Source organism: Glycine soja, chromosome 15 (assembly GCF_004193775.1).
Source record: "Glycine soja cultivar W05 chromosome 15, ASM419377v2, whole genome shotgun sequence".
Lineage (NCBI taxonomy): Eukaryota > Viridiplantae > Streptophyta > Magnoliopsida > Fabales > Fabaceae > Glycine > Glycine soja.
In genome coordinates this window covers 18,018,198-18,035,693 of record NC_041016.1, presented here as the reverse complement: position 1 = coordinate 18,035,693, position 17,496 = coordinate 18,018,198, and the positions used below count along the sequence as shown (strand labels likewise).

The following is a 17,496-nucleotide window of genomic DNA, read 5'->3' as shown; positions in this document are numbered from 1 at the left end:
TTAAAATGATAATACACCAATTCATCTGGTACTTCGATGGTAACATTCATTATTATTATTGCATTGATGCTTAAAGTTTTCAGTCTATATTAATTATAATAAGATATTTGTAAATTATTATCAAATAATCTTTCATTTTATTTTTTATTGGATCGAATAATCTTTCATTAATTAGGCATTTAATTTTTTTTTTGGGTAAACACACATTTTTAGTTTAAGACTTAGATGCTTGGAATTCAAAAGTCTTATCGAGTGGTGAATTCACTCTCTTTCAAAATCTAGTTTGTTTTTTCATTCACATAATCAAATCCAAATTTTTATTTTTTTAAAGTCAATTAAGTTACTTATCCTTCAATGCAAGAACATTGCTATTTATAACACTATTTTCAAATTAAAATTTCAAATACCTTTGATTTATATTAACATAATATTTTGTTTGTATTTACATTTTTTTTACTTCAAGTTTGTTTATACTTTATAAACATTTATGTAATGCACAAGATTCATTCATGCGAGTTAACTAGTTCTTCGTTTGGAATGGGCAAGGAAATTTAAATGACACGTTAGTTCACAATCACATTTACTTCGCGGTCGTTGAAGCGAACGACAAATCCAGATTTTCAGATATCAAACTATAGAAAAAAATCGCATATAATAATTAAAATAATTGCAAAACAATATCTCCGTTCCAATCCAGTTCAATATATTATAATAAAAATGAAAATAACTTCACATAGTAATTTATTTCAGATTTTTAATTGTTTTGTTGACATTTTTTAATGTGTGGACGCAGCGGTCACCGAAGTTGTGGCTTTGGTTGTTCTTTACCCTTTGGATCTGCAAGCACTGAGCTGTCAATAAATAATCCCAATTTCAATCTCTCTCTCTCTCTCTCTGTATATATAATGATACAAGTATAATTTTAATCCATTATTATATTGTTTGATAACATTCAATTAAATAATATATTTTTTTAAATATCATAAAATTAAAAATTTATTTTATATTATATATATAAAATTTTATATTAATTTTAAATTATTTATTATTTCATTCCTATAAATTAAAATAAATATAATATAATTTTTTTAAAATATAAATATAATTTTCATATAACATGAAGATAAAATTCAATGCTATAATTTATAAAAATCACATTTTATACTAAATTATAAAATATTATAATAATTATTTAAATTATATCAACAAGATTTGATATTTCCTCTATAAATATATAAAATAAACAAAAATTGAATCAATTATTAGCGGTTGTTGGTCGTTCTTCTTCCCGTTCGTTCCCGCAAACTTTTCCATCTCGAAACCTCCCAAATCTCTTCTTCTTCTTCATCTTCTTCGATCTCGCGTTAGCGTCTCAAAACGCTGCGTTTCGCGTTTTCGTTTTTTTAAAACACACACGTGCTGTTTTTCTCTGCGAGTTTTGTTTCATTGCTATAAAACACGCAATTTCGTAATTTGCGGGGTTTTCGATCTGTGCGGTGGCGAGTGTTTTTGAGTGGTGATCCGAGAGGGAGCAGCTCCGGCGGAGGCAGGGGATGGAGGAGACGGCGGCGGTTGGCGGTGGCGGAGGGGGAGGAGGAAGAGGAGGTGGAATTGAGAGTTCCGGTCGATGAATTCGCGGGGAGGAGAATGCTGTATTTGAAGCAACCTAGGGTTTTCGGGAGCATGGAGTTGTTGCGCGTTTTGGTGCATTGGTGTTGGTGATCGTGGTGTACGTGAACGTTGGGTGATTTTAGTGGCTTCTCTTTGCATGCAATTTTGATGGTTTCCCTCTGAGCCTGAGGCTCGAGGGATCTGAATAAATTCGGCGAAGGAGAAGCCATGGCATCGTCGGAGAATGAACCTTCTTCTCACTCTTCTCCTCCTGCACACGCGTGTTTGCATAAGTTCAGGCTCTATGAGACTCTTTCGGTGTGTATTTGTATGCTATTATTATGCTTATGCACTTTTATTCTTGTTTCCGATTTTCGTTCTTTTTTTGTTGTTGTAGTAAGTTATGTACTCTGTTTCTGCTGAGACCTCTTTGATGTTTTTTTTCTTTTGTCGCTATTGATCGCTTCCTGCGGAAAGTGCTAGTTTTATTACAACGTGTTTCTTTCTGTATTGTTGAAGAAAAGACTATTAGGAACTGTTTGTTTTCCTTCTTACATTTTGATTTTGAAATCCGCTTTCTAAAATAATTCCATGCTAATCGCTAAGCAATTAGTTTTTCATCCAAAATCTGTTAAATTTTGAAAATTGATTTCAAAACAAGTGTTTTTAAAGCTTAAAAACAGAGACAGCTAGCAGGTGTTTTCTTGTTTTCTTCTTCTGTTTTGTGGTTCTAGCTCAACGGTGTGTCATTTAGAGTAATGTACGGTCTGGCACGAGCTTGGTGTGAAAGTTTGTTTTCTTTGTCTTTTTGAAAAGAAAAAAAAAATTGAAAATAGAAATCTGACATACTCTAAAGATTTTAACCCTGTGCATTTGCTTTTATTTTTATGCCACAGAACTTTTACATGATAGGAAGGGACAAGAGCAGGACTTATTGGAGAGTGTTAAAGATTGACCGTCTAGATCCCTCCGAGCTGAATGTGCTTGAAGATTCCACCACATATACAGAAAGTGAATGTTCTGACCTGTTGAGGCGTATACATGAGGGGAACAGGTCCACAGGTGGACTGAAATTTGTTACAACTTGTTTTGGAATTGTTGGTATGTAGATCCAATGTGCATTTTTCAGTTGACTCTTGACAAATAATCAGTTTATATCTTGATATGTTATTCTGCATTCAGGGTTCATAAAATTTTTGGGCCCTTACTACATGCTGCTTATCACAAAAAGAAGGCAAATTGGTGCAATCTGTGGTAATACAGTATATGCTATCTCAAAGAGTGAGATGATTCCACTGCAAAATTCATCTGTTCATTCTAGCATCACCGATTCTATAAATGAAAACAGGTCTTTACAATCTTGGATGTTATATTGATTTTACTTTTGTACTTCAGAAGAAAAACTGAATGTTAGTTCAAGGGATGCTCATCATATATTTGTATTTATTATTGACTATTTCTGAATGTTGACATCTGTCTGCTGTGTCCTTTAATAATTTGAAACAGAGTGTTGCTTCAGATTCATTTTTATTTGCGTCATCTTTCAGTTGCTCTGTTTCTCTCCATCTAATATTTAAATTATTTTAACTGCCTACTATCCATAAGATCTTTAATGTTAATATAAAAGTTTGTGGAAATCTTGGTAAAAATTGCATCCTTCTCTTTGGCTTAAATAAAAAAATATCAAAATGTAAGCAGAATTTTTTATTTGTTAAAAAAAACATCTGCAGATTGTTGAGAACTCAATTTTGATTAGATTTTGGTCCTGATGGAAATGTGTCATAAAATTGAGTTGCTTGGTGATTATTCCTAATGTTTGCTACTTGCTAATACCTTTTGATTTAAACACAATGTTGTGGTCTAATATCAAATCTTATTGTTCTTAATGTTTTAAGTTTTTGTATTAATTTTTTTTCTCATTCACTTATTAGATACAAGAAGCTCCTATGCATGGTAGACCTTACGAAGGATTTCTTTTTTAGCTACTCATATCATATTATGCGTAGTCTTCAAAAGAATTTGTGTGATAGTGAGACAGGCCATGTTCTTTATGAGACCATGTTTGTCTGGAATGAGTCTTTGACTCGAGAAATCAGGAATCACCTCCAGAATACTATTTGGACAGTTGCTCTAGTGTACGGTTTTTTTAAACAGGTGATTATAAATGCCTCTTAATGCCATTGCAAGAATATCTGATCAACTTTTCTCATTAAATTTTCACTCTTTCTGTTTACTTCTCTTCATCTGTGCAATTTTTATAATCTTCCATTTCCTTGGGTGCACAGCACACAAATAAACATTTAGAGAGATATTGGACTCTGTTTTCATTATGAAGTGAATGGTATTCTGATATGACTTATTCAAGTGACAATTAACAAATGCTCTATTTATTTGTTATTAGTATTAGTACAAGTGTACAACACAACTAGATGACATCGCTTCTGACATTTTCATTTATGGACTAGATAGGGAATCTTAATAAGTATCTTATGTACTAATATTTCGTGTTCATCTCAAGTTGTTGTTTTGTGTCATCTCATGATTGAATTTCTGAAGTCTATCTGGTGGCTTCATTAGGAAACACTTACAATATCTGGGCGGGAGTTCATACTTACACTCGTTGCAAGACGGTCTCGCCATTATGCTGGCACTAGGTATGTACATGTTGTATTTTCTTCCTAGACACATCAAATGCATTTTTTTAGGCATTTGATGTATGTCATTTGCCAATGTGATTATGTTGCGCATATGCTTTGGTTGGTTATATTATATGCATATATCTCTGTCTGAATATATAATTTGACTTTGGCTCTCAACAAACTTGGCAGTCTATTAAATGGCTTCAGTGATGATTGTATCTATTTTGTATTGAGTTTGTGTTCCTTATGCTCTGGTCATTTTTGTATTTTCTAGTTGTTTAGACTTGTTGCTATGCCTCTGAAGTTTTAGTATAACACTAATATGTAATTATATAGAAATGATCCATGGAATCCTTGGCTTGAATTTTTTGTGGTATTTCTATTTGAAGAAAAATTTACCTGATTAATTTTTGACAAGCAGCATTTTTTTCCTGATGGATGAATAAATCTCATCTTTATTCTCCATTTGGGTGTGTTGATGGGAAAGAGTTGAGATTGGTAAACTAAAAGTTTTGGTATATAAACTAAAAATATGAGCTATATTGATTGCTGACTTATTATTAAAATAGAGCTTCATAGATCCATCCCATTTAATTTTCAAGTCTTCTAAGATGCTTTTCAACCAAAGCAATTCGTAAATGCCTTATGCCATAGCTTGCAACTTAGCTCGAAACTTTTCAGCCAAAGTAATTCATAAAGCTTAGACAAAGGATTTTGAAACCCATCATGGTTGCAATTCATAAAGCAACTTGCACCTATAGCATCCGAATGCCACAACTTTGGCAGCTATTGCAGCAGGGATGCTGCTACTAAAATCGTTCTACTCTTTGAATCTTGGGTTCGCTTGCTCTGCAATAGCACTACAACGCCACTATACTGCGATGTTGACTACTGTGTCTACATACAGTAGCAATATAGTCAGTCCCCCTGAGATTGAGTGTTTGATGAATAATTGTGATCTCCTTGGATTTATGTGTATCCTAAGGCTGTCATGGCCTTAGTAAATATCCTAACCCATGCTCTGGGGATTGTTTCATCCCATATAAAGCCCTTTTCAACAGAATTGGCTGCAATATCCTGGTGGAACCTCCATAGAGATCTCCTCCTCATTCTTCACATCAAATTGTTGTAAATCCCAACCATAATTTGCAGCAAGAGATAATATTATTATCCAAACTGTATTCATCTTTGTAACTGGAGCAAAGGTCTCTGAGTAATAGATCTCATAGGTTTAAGTAAAACCCTCAGCAACCAGCCCTGCCTTATACATCTCAATCAACTTATCTACCTTATATTTTACTGTATATGCACATATACACCCAACTGCCTTCTTTCCTTCTGGCTAAGAAACCAACTCCCGTGTTTTATTCTTCTTCAATGCCTCCATGACTTGCTTCCAATTTTTATCAGATAATGCCTCAAAATCATTAGTGGGAAGTGCGATAGAGTTTGGGTTTGCATGAAAAGTTTTATGGGTTGGAGAAAATTTGGGAAATGAGAGGTAGTTTGAGAGGGGAAAAAATGGTTTTTGGGGCATTTCTGGTTCCTTTTCTAAAGGCAATTGGAAGATAAAAGTTATCATCAGGTTGTGGGTTTTCCGCTTCATTTGGGGAAGCTGAAAGACTATTCTGTAAAATTGAAAATTTAGAGTTTTTTACCTGATCTAAAGGAGTTGGATTGGCCACGTGGACGTCTGTCGATTTAGGAGTGACATTTGATTTGGTGTAAACCAATTTCTTTCCAAACCTTGTATTTTTCAGGTCTGGTTGGAGCATTTGCGTTAGATTCATTTTGAGCCAATGCTTCTTGTTCAAGTTCTCCTGAAAGATCACAAAAAATTAACTCAAGAGGGGGGAAGGAATGTGTTTCAGAATGAGTCTCCTTACTTCCCTAATACTCTCCCCCCAAAGATAAGGTTGAGTAAAATCTCCGGACAAAATGTGACATCCTTGGACACAATTTCTTGGATGGAGGATGAATTATACCCCATTTGAGCATAGAAGTATCCAACAAAGGCACACTTTATAGCTCTAGGATCAAGTTTACTACCCTTGTCTTGAGTCTTGACCATGGACATGGACAAATGAGACACATTACATGCACAAAGATCTTTGGTGGAAGTTTGCTAGAAGTAGACAAATTAGGATAGAATAGAAAGAGGGAAGTACATCCATACGAATCTTAAATCCTCTTAGAATGTGGGTTTGAGTCTAACTCAACCCTAAAACCTAACTCCTAGGATGAGGGTTGCCTCCCTTTTATATATTCTATCTTGGCCTTATCTTTAGCTGATGTGGGATTTGGGTTTTTCCCAATAAGCCCGCTCATGCGCAAAGCACTTTTTGGCTTGGTGCATGGGTAATATGGCGGGTGGCCCTTCAATGGATCTAAGATAAGCTTTGATTTTGATACCATCTTAGAATATGGGTTTGGGCCTATCTCAGTCCCTAAAGCTAGCTTATAAGATGAGGGTTGCTTGCACTTATATACTCTATCTTGGCCTTATCTCTAGCCAATGTGGGACTTGGGTCCCAAGTTTCTAGAGAGAAGTTGATTAATAAGATATGTTGTTGTGAGAACAGTCTCCCCCTAGAAACCTTTCAGAACTTTTTTATGAAACAAAAGTGCCCGTTTGGTCTAATAAGAGGTTTCTGTTTTTTCTTTCTGCGATTCCATTTTGTTGTGGTGTTTGGACACAAGAAGACTCATGAATAGTTCTCTCTTTTTGGAAAAATGGATTTCCTATGTCTAACCTAAGTTTCTCTATGGACACACGAAATTGAATTTTAATCATTGAGAAAAATTTTCGAAAGACATTGGTTACTTCATATTTCTGTTTAAGTTGAAAACCCAAGTGACTCAGGTACAATCATCATTAAAAGTCACAAACTAACGAGCCCCTGACACATTTGGAGTAGGAGATGGCCCCTAAACATCAGTATCAACAAGGTTGAAAGCAAATGTACTTTTCTTGTTACTTGGTGAAAAAGGGGCACACTTGTGTTTTGCAATTTCACATAAACCAAATTGAAGAGAATAAATTTTATTCCAAAAAAACAAAGATGAAAACATAACTTTGATGATTTCAGAAGAGGGATGTCCTGAGTGATAATGAAAGAGTAAAATCTTTTCCTTTTTGACAGTAGGGACTCTGACATGAATGAACGAGACTAGTTTGTTTGGATGTTTCCTGTACTAGCTGCAGTTACAAGAGTGCCATCTGTAGTTGCTATTTTTTTGTTGCTAGGACATGGAGAATAGGTGAATTATTTAGATGGCAGGGTCATATGCTCTGTGGCTCCAGAGTCCAGAAGCCAATGGGATGGAAGCGTTTTTGAGACATTAACTCTGAATGAAAGAGGAAGCATACCTGTATACGCTGAACTACAAGTGCCTGATGATTTTTCCAGCTAATCATTTTCCACTCAGCAGACTAATCTATTTATAATAAAAATTATTTACAAAGATAATAAATCCTAAGCTTATTTTCAAGAGAACTCTTTCCTAAGATACATTGAACTTAGCTAAACACAACAAGTAAGTTAGTTGGAAAAGTAACAGTCATTAAATGCTCCTATTTCCAACAAACGATAAAAGAGAAAATAAAATTAAAGATGGCCAATGGCAAGCTAGGTAAGATTGAAGTTTGGTTCTGGGTAATTGGCTATTTGACTAGCTCTGGAGTTCAAGACCCATTTTTTGTTCAATTGTCTGATGTGCTTCTTGTTGTTGCTGTGCTCCAATGAAGTAAATGATCAGATTTTCTTTGGCATGATATTGTCAAGTGTCTCACTCTCGAATATTCTAGGCTCTTGAATTAAGGGTTTTATATAAAACAAGAATGATGAATAACTACAGGATTCGTCAATGATCCATTGTTACCAACTGTCAAATATATGAAGAAGGAATCATTAAATTACAATAGGAAAGTAACACCGTGATGGGGGTTGACTGCTTCATGGTTTTTTACCCATTACCCCCACATAGCTGTATTTGCCAATCTTGTTTGTTCCTTTCAAATGCTCATAAGAAACCATTAAATACTCCACTTTCCCCTTTAATATATATATATATAGTGGTTATTCATTAATGGGTGATTTTATTTTAAGAAAAATTAAAAAAAAAAACAGAAGTCTTCAAGGTTGTGAACACATTATCAGATTCAGTGCCTGAAATACTTATGGCCTGTTTAATAACAACTTCAGTGCTGAACTGAAAAGGTACTGCACTGATAATAAATTCAAGTGCAAAAATGTTGCATATATTCAACACATGGATAGTTAATGTATTGAGTAGCAACCTTTTACTTATGTTAGTCATTAAATGATACTAATTTCCTTTATTGTAGCCTTTATTATATTAAATGTGAATATTTTCAATTAATACTAAAAAATTAGAATCTTTTCAAATGGATATGTTATGTTAATGACTCTTCTCAACTTCATTTATATGGTTATTTTTATGTAGGTATTTGAGACGAGGTGTAAATGATGAGGGTAGAGTCGCTAATGACGTGGAGACAGAACAAATTGTATTTGAGGATGTTCCTGAAGGTCTTCCGGTCCAAATATGCTCTGTTGTCCAGAATCGGGGTTCAATCCCTCTTTTCTGGTCACAGGAAACTTCACGTCTAAATCTTAAGCCGGATATTATATGTATGTGTTCCCATTTCCTGAATACTGTAACACTGGCTGAGTTATGTTTCTCTACTCTTCTCCACTTAATGCATGAGCCACTGTATGTTTGCTTATGTAATCACTTGTTTTTCCCCAGTGTCAAAGAAAGATCAGAATTATGAAGCCACTAGACTTCACTTCGAAAATCTTGTCAAAAGATACGGGCATCCTGTAATAATTTTGAATTTGATTAAGGTAGCTTCGATTTTTCATCTTTTGAAGGAAATTATTTTATTTTTCCCCATTTATCAAATGTATCTAATTTCCTCAATAAGAAATTTTCGTGTATTTTTGCCAACATATTACAGAAGGGTGGTAATTTGCTTGTCTTTTTTTATTTTGGTAAGATTCTTAAGTGATTGATATTGGTTCTTTTTAACCAACAGTCACACGAAAGGAAACCTCGAGAGTCCATACTTCGTTCCGAATTCGGTAAGGCTATAGATTTCATTAACAAAGATTTATCACAGGAGAACAGGTTGAGGTTTCTTCATTGGGATCTTAAACATTTTCAGAGGTTAGTGTCTTTTATTATATAATATTGTCTTCCATAATAATTAAATTATAAGTGTGCTCTGAATAATCTCACTTAAATTATGTTCATTTTACATTTTCTACTTCCAGCAAAGCTACAAATGTTTTGCTACTTCTGGGAAAAGTGGCTGCATATGCTTTGACATTAACAGGTTTTTTATATTGTCAAGTGCCACCAACTCCTAGACCTGAAGACTGTATAAAATGTCCATCTATTAGGTAACTTTTTCGGTTTCCTCCGATGCCTTTCACCATTTTTTTTATAAATTGTGTATACTTGTGACTTGTCAATCGTGATGTCTTGAGAAAAGTATCTAGAGAATCTTGAGAAAAATATTGATACAATGTACAATGATATACAATTTTCTACAAATAGCATGAACACATGTTAATCAGATATTAATGCATGTGCTCCAAAAAAGGCATTAATGCTTGATGGAAAGGTGGAATACCTAAGATCCACAGACATCTCTTGTTTATACTGATGTTAAGTTTTGCATACGGCAATATCGATAAGGGAAGCTTTCAACCCACAAGACAATCTGATGTCAACAATGAAGATGGTAATACTTTAGAGAGGAAACCTAGTGGAGAAAACAACCTTGCTAACGGAAACCATTTTGTCAAGCCACCCATGTTCCAGAGGGGGGTTCTCAGAACCAATTGCATAGACTGCTTAGATCGCACAAATGTTGCACAATATGCATATGGGTTGGCTGCTCTTGGCCACCAGCTTCATGCTCTGGGAATTATTGACCACCCCAAAATTGACCTTGATGATCCTCTAAGTGATGGTTTGATGGGATTTTATGAGCGGATGGGTGACACACTTGCACACCAGTATGGTGGTTCTGCTGCACACAAAAAGGTGATTAGTTTTGATGTTCTTTGCAATTGCTTCAGTTAGCAGTTATATTTAGCTTGGGAACTGGCACTTTTGCTTTATTGTTTGCTCTCTTGATTACCTTTGAAGTCTTTCTAATAAAGCTTTTATAGACACTGTAATTGGGTTTAAACTTTATAATGGACAAAATCGTTGTTAATCTTATTTTTTTAAGATAAAGAAATTTAGCTGAAAAAAAAGTTTATATAAGAAAGGAGACATCTCTATCTATCAATCCGCCAGTGAAAATTATTTTGTGGTTTACTCACTTTACTGCATTTCATTGAGTTGGATGGTATACAATAGTATTTTTGTTAGCTTTTTCATTTATATTGTGACTTGAGAATGGACTTATCTCTTGTATTAGTTTCTGAATGCATAAACTTGGAAGTGTCACTCTCTCTAATGACCACTATAATATATGAAAAGTTTGAAATCCCATCACCACTACTAGAGTTGTTGAAAGAGAGAAAAATAAATGCAAGAGATGCTGAAACCTGTGTCTTGACTACACATCAAAGTCCATTTTATATAGACTTAATGCAATAAATACACATAAATGTAGGAGATAATACTCCTATTTACATGATATGACAGACTTATAATTACAAATATCCTAAATAAATAAGGAAGCAAATCATAAAATAGAAAATAAAAATAAATCTTAACAGATCATCTAGGACACTCTAAAATATTCTAATATGATATGAAAAAATATCATATGATATTTCTCATATTTTCTAACAAGAGTTAAATTTGCTTTCATCAGAATGGGGTAACTCCATTATAAACTGGTCAATCTTAAAAAATTTGGGTCTGGCTCTTCTGGAGTGCAAGATGGACCTTACCTTGGAGGGTAGAGTGCGGAGTTATAGTTTTGTTTTTTTTTTTTTTTTTGAGAGGGGAAAACTGAAATTTGTTCCCGAGAAGAATCAGTAACATTTATATCAGCAACAAGGAGAGGTTCCACTTGATAGGGAACTTCTTCAACCAATATTTCTCATGAAAATTAAATTTGCTGCTCATTTATTTTATAACAACCTTAACTATTGATTTTTCAATCAACTATTAATCTCCACCAACTCAAAGGAGCCTAATCACAATTTTCTATCTTTCTTGGATCCTATATTTTGTTAAATGGGTAAAGTAACAGTGATGACGAGGTTTTCATGATGAAAGATGTTAATTGATTTGTACATTGGTATAATAACATATGGTCCTCTTTAACTTATGTTGCTACTTGCCTTGTAGATATTCTCTGAGAGGAGGGGGCAATGGAAAACTGCAACACAATCCCAAGAGTTTTTTAGGACTCTTCAACGCTATTACAGCAATGCTTACATGGATGCTGAGAAGCAAAATGCAATTAACATGTATGTGCCACAGTCATGTAGTTCTTAATTGTTTATTACCTCCAAGTACTATTATTCCCTGTGATTGGATTTATAGCATGTATCTCAGGCTAAATTATATTTCTGAAACTTTGGCTTTTAACTTTGCTGAATGGCATCGGGTGATCCATGTAACCGACCTCACCTAGTGGGATAACACTTTGTTGTTGTTGTTGTTGATTGGATTTATAGCATGTCTGTCTCTTTAAAGTGCCTTTTATTGAGACATTGATAGAAATTTTATTTGAAGAAAACATGGATTGAACCGTAGGATAAGAAATCTTCCTCTGATTGGCACTGCAAATAATAATAATATAGAAACAGCGACTTTAATACGGAAAACTTTCCAATCTCTCTGTTTAACTCTTTAAAAGCTGTGTTCTAAACTCCAAAGTGAAACCATGACATGAAAATAGTCTCAAAACACTTCATCTAAACTCCAAAGACAGCATAAAAATGTACATCCATGTAACTTCCCTTTACCCCTTCCAAAACCTTTAAAATTGATCAAAAAAATGTTGAACCTTTATAACTTTAAAATCTCATAATTGGGAATTGGAGATGTTAAGAAATATGACAGAGAGGTCCTTGAGGAAAAGTCTCTGTATGGGTTATACATTAATGTATCCCTAATAAATGAAATTCCTTTGACTGAAGTGAGTTGCAAAGGTAGTTGCACTGGCATTACATTTATTCTACTTTTTATAATCTGGTTCCCATATAAACTCTACATTGGTAAATGTTTTTGGGATTATGATTAGGCATAGTAGCATTATTTTTAGTATTGATTTCTAAAGAAAATTCATTAGAAAAGAAGGGGGGGGGGGGGGGGGGAGAACATGTAAAAGGAAGGCATCCTCCAAACAGATAGAGCAAATGACATTAGCACAACCAAAAAAAGAAGGGAATAGAATGCAATAACGCTGCCCAATATCTTTGTAAAATTAAAATTGGGTCTCCTTTGAAGCAGTCATTATTTGAACACCCCATAATCCTATTGCGTAGCAGGTTTGCTGTTTGTAGGTAGAGAAACACCCTAAAAAATGTGAGGATTCTGTGGTCCTAAAATTTGTATGATTAACCAGTTAAAAGTTAATCATCAAATAGTAATTCACGTTAGATGTTAAACTACTCAACCAAATTTTAAGGAGTTGAGTTTTATCTAATACATAACTTTACTAAATTTATTTTATCTTATACAAATTTTAACTTGTTTTTGAATCTGCCGAAGTCCCCCATTTTTCACTTGATTATGACCTTATCATATTTCCAATATCATTATATATTCCTGTTTGCAAAGACTGTCGCTTTGGTGGTATTAACTAATTATTCTCTTCTAATCTTAAACTAGTCTTCCTATTTTCCTGGCACAGATTCCTGGGGCATTTTCAGCCACAACTGGGTAAACCTGCTCTATGGGATTTGAGCTCAGATCAACATTATGATATAGGGAGATATGGTGATGATGATGCAAGGTATTTGAACTTAATTTTGGGGAATGAAACACCTTTTCTTTATTCCTGTGTAAATTGGTCCTTGATTGAAGACCTGGAATTTTTATTAGAGTTTGTCTGTTGGTCCTTGATTGCCACTATGTTTTAAGAAAAGAGTACACAAATTAAGTATATTCACACCTCTTTTAATTTGATAGGAGAAATAGGAATTATTATTAGAACTTAGTGTGTGACTAATTTTTTCTTTGTCGTGCACATTTATCCCAATACTAAATGTGAGTTTCCATTTCATTGCATATTAAAGAGATTGGGCATGAGATTTGTGAATCCATTGTAAACAAGCCTCTTCATGGTTAAAGTTGAATGCAGCAATAAGCGTGAATTTTGAAGATTTATCATAAGCAATGACTTAGTATGCATTATTGCGTGTACAAACCTGTATGCTAATGAAGTCGGATACTTGTTAACTGTGGTAAACACTAAACAGTCATCAAGGAGCTGTAGAATTTATTATGAAAATTCAAAACGTAGCTGTGGTGATTTTTGGGAATAGATTTTAAATTCATTTGTGTCTTAAGATGGAGGGTTGCTGAATCGTTTTGATATGAAGAGTTTAAGTTTTCAAAACTTGGATGGAATGTTGCTGAGTATTAGCAGTGTGACATGGTGTTCTATTTTCTGTTAAAGGAGATAATAGCATACAATTTGTAAATATTGATACTACAAAATCTATATGGGCTTCTTGTGAACATCATTATCATGTGAAACATACTTGGGATGTTCCTGTTGATGCAGCTTATGCGGTAACTCTGAATTATGGCTTTTTAGGTCATTTGCCAAAAGGTGTTTCTCAGATGGAAGCATTACTCGCGACAATTCTACACCTATGTCAACGCCAAATCCAAAGCTTGAAAATTTCTCAAAGCTAGGTTTGCAGGACCAATCAGAAGGAAGCAATACTTTTTTTGAGTCATCACCTGAAATATCTACTTCTTCTGGGACTGAGAGTGACATGTCATTTTCAAGGTTTGTATCTGTATTAATTAATGTGGATGTAAATATGTAATCTAGTTAGGGTATGTAGGAAGAGACAACTTCTACACACAGTATAAATACACCAAATGTGGCTCCCATAAGATGAAGTCCCAGATTCAAATATCAACTCACTGTTGACCCAACTGGATAGTCTAGCTTTGATTATGTATGCTTTAAAGATTTGCTTTACCAATCCATGTTACTGACAAGAGATGGTCTTGATAGTTGGTTTAATAATTTGGCTTGTTAGCAGTTATAAGCCAACATATAAATATTCTTGAATATTTTTTTGTCTTCTCATAGCAGGCTTTTTTGCATGAGAACTGAAGTAAAAAAAAAAACTTCGTACCCCATTGCCCAGAGGCTCTTCGCTATGCGAAGGTATGGGGGAGGGATATTGTACGCAGCCTTACCCTTGCATATGCAAAGAGGCTGTTTCCGGATTCGAACCCATGACCAACAAGTCACCAATCAACTTATATTTTCTGTGATATGTTACATTTGTTCTTCACTTATATTTGAGCCAGTCTCCGCATTTCCTTTTTCTTCCTCTTCTGTGTTCATGTTGAAAGAACGAGATTACAGTGCATGATGCAAGCTAAATTGTGTCAACAACCTCATCCTATCCTAGTACAAGTTGCCAACTTGGGGTGGTTTTGGTTTGCTTTTATCGTCATCAATAATCACAAGCATTCCTACTTGTTTTTGTTATTGTGATTTCAAAATTTGTGAAGGAAACAGTGTAAACAATATGGTATTTTTAGCATTTCCTATACAAAGCTTTGATAATATGATATAGAATAAAGGTGTCACTTGTAATTATAATGAAAACATATGAACTGAAAAGGAAGTTATAAAATAAACCAAACACCTTCTGATTCTTGCATGCATAATATTCGGTTATTTTCTGCTTCATTATGTCTATCTAGTCATCATATGAATGGTTTGCAAATTTTTTTGTCTGTGTAGGTACACTCCCTCAATGCCTCATAAACAGCTTTTTGGAGACATACAAAGAGAGCGTTTCTTTCATAGTGATCATATTTCCTATTCTGGACATGGAGATTCATTCTGCTCTTCCAACTTTATTGACCTGGATTGGCTGTCTTCTTCAGGAAATTCATGTGAAGAAGAGCCATTTGAGAGGTAATGCTGCATGCCTGCGTTGCATTCCAGTGAAGCAATTATACAGATGCCTAGAGAGATTAGTTGGTTGCAAGAATATTTTATAGGGAGAGTTATGGAAGCAATAAGACGGTAGGGAAGAGTAAATGACGAATATATTTAAGAATTACAAATTTGGGTTGTGAATATCAGTGTCTGGAGTTTATGATGTACACAACACATCTCTTACTGTCTCCAAAGTGGCTTTACTTCAGTTCCACCATCATGGTTATACATTGTAGTATATCTCTAAATAAAATAATTTTTGTAAGGCCTCTCTATACTGAATGCAGGTTATCAATTACCAACTCTTCGATTGCTAGGCTTTCTTCCAAAAATGTTATCAATGGAGTTATTACGGGAGGAGATACTCCCTCCACTAGTGATTTGGACTCAAACACTAAGGTACAAGCCCTTCTGAGATGGTATTTATAGAGCACGGGCTTTGGTGCTGTGATTGTGTTTTACAGACACTTATATGAAGCATAAATGAGCTGTCTCCTTTGTTTGTTTTTTTTTTTTTTTTTCAGTTTGGAGATGGCTCAGACACAGCCATTTAAAATTTGAAGTAAATTAATTATTTTTTTTGTACTTGTACAAGTTTAGGATTTTTATTCAGTTTTTGAAGAATTGCCATGAAGCATAAATGGGCTGTCTCCTTTGTTTTTTTTTTTTTTTTCCAGTTTGAAGATGGCTCAGACACAGCCATTTAAAATTTGAAGTAAATTAATTATTTTTTTGTACTTGTACAAGTTTAGGATTTTTATTCAGTTTTTGAAGAGTTGTCAATAAAAATGTAGTTTCATGTTTTTTGGTAGGGACTTGCTAAATGACAAGTAAAGATAGAGCATGACTATTATCAAGATATACCAATGTGTGTGTCTGAGTTCTATTTTTTAATAATAATAATTTGTTGTCTGTGTGCTTGCTCAGTCAGGGTTTGTGCCTCTTAGCACAACATAATATCGCATTCACAACTTTACCAATAGATTTATTGGACCTTTGATGTAATAGCTTCCATCCTATACATAAATAATTAATATCAGGGTTTGATGCTTTGTCTATAATTTGTAGTTTTAGTTTGAAATTCTTCAGTCAAGGTTAGGCTGTTATTGGATTGCAAGTGGTGTTTTTCATGCTTGTGATCTGACAATAGAAATGTATTTGGTGCATAATATTACTGATCTAGGATCATTACGAGTTCCATGTCCCTAACTAGTCCTGCAATAGTTGAAAGTGTGTTTGATTTCTAAATGCCGTGGTCTTTACTTTAGATATCAAATGCTAATTCCATGTAATATTCTCAGGGAAGGGAGCAAACTGGGTCAGAGTTATCCAAACGTGATGCCCGGCCCAAAGTTCTAGAGGAATTTCCTGATACTTTTGTAAACTGGGTGACTAATGGACAGACACTTTGCAATTGAATTTTCACATGAAATAATCCTTTGCATTTATATATATAATGTAAATTTATTTAATTGACTTGGCTTGCCCGAAAGACTGTGAATTGAGGAAGAGACTAGAGTGAGCTAAGCATACGATACAGAAGCGGCAGGAAAAAAGAAATAAACAGGCTTTTAATCAAAGTAGGCTTCTCTGTAAGGTGATGATCGCAGAAGAAATTTCTTGGTGGTGACATGCAGTAGTCTGTCGTGAAAATCTCAATCAAATCTTGAGGTATAATAGGACAGAGTAAATAGCAAACTTGTAAAATTGTTTTTCCCTTTTTTTGTTACCTTTGGAGCTCATTGTCTTACTTTTTCTTTCATCAGTTGCATTTGTAAATATTGTTACCCTGTTTGTCTGAGCTCCACTTCTAGAATTGCAAATAATTAATTCTTTTAAATAATTTTGCTTCTTGTATTGTGTAATTCTCTCCCGCTATCATATACTAGCGGTGATTTATGTTTTCATGTTATGGGGCACTGAACATCCTGAGCAATGTATCTCTGATTCCATGGACCTGCACATTTTCCTTTTTCCATTTTATATATTTTTCTTTTACGAGAGAACCCTGTTATCAAGTAAAAAATATTAATTATTGAATTTTTGGGGGAGTTTTCACCGATCAATCTGAACAAGTGTTGTTTTTAATTTTCACCGATGAAT

General features: G+C 34.2%; 1 protein-coding gene across 3 annotated transcripts; it reads left to right on the top strand.

Annotated features, from left to right (window-relative positions):
• The first annotated feature begins 1,250 nt into the window (after window positions 1–1,250).
• On the top strand, window positions 1,251–17,355 carry LOC114387356 (phosphoinositide phosphatase SAC3-like). Of its 3 annotated transcripts, none has more exons than XM_028347531.1 (16): window positions 1,251–1,929; window positions 2,508–2,712; window positions 2,794–2,959; window positions 3,543–3,765; window positions 4,189–4,265; window positions 8,718–8,905; window positions 9,024–9,121; window positions 9,313–9,443; window positions 9,551–9,679; window positions 9,953–10,328; window positions 11,595–11,716; window positions 13,108–13,209; window positions 14,017–14,214; window positions 15,193–15,369; window positions 15,681–15,792; window positions 16,695–17,256. In XM_028347531.1, exons 1-16 carry the CDS (start codon window positions 1,840–1,842, stop codon window positions 16,809–16,811), a joined length of 2,511 nt encoding a protein of 836 aa, XP_028203332.1. In that variant the 5' UTR covers window positions 1,251–1,839; the 3' UTR covers window positions 16,812–17,256. The 3 variants fall into 3 exon arrangements, with proteins under 3 accessions (XP_028203332.1, XP_028203331.1, XP_028203330.1); XM_028347530.1 differs by having other exon boundaries at window positions 1,267–1,929; window positions 9,983–10,328; window positions 13,984–14,214; window positions 16,695–17,355; XM_028347529.1 differs by having other exon boundaries at window positions 1,267–1,929; window positions 13,984–14,214; window positions 16,695–17,355.
• The last annotated feature ends 141 nt before the right edge of the window (window positions 17,356–17,496 follow it).

Coding starts and splice junctions, on each gene's coding strand:
- LOC114387356 (XM_028347529.1), top strand. CDS start 1,840: ATGGCATCGTCGGAGAATGAACCTTCTTCTCACTCTTCTCCTCCTGCA. Junction 4,266..8,717: donor CGCCATTATGCTGGCACTAG/GTATGTACATGT, acceptor ATTTTTATGTAG/GTATTTGAGACGAGGTGTAA. Junction 9,122..9,312: donor TAATTTTGAATTTGATTAAG/GTAGCTTCGATT, acceptor TTTAACCAACAG/TCACACGAAAGGAAACCTCG.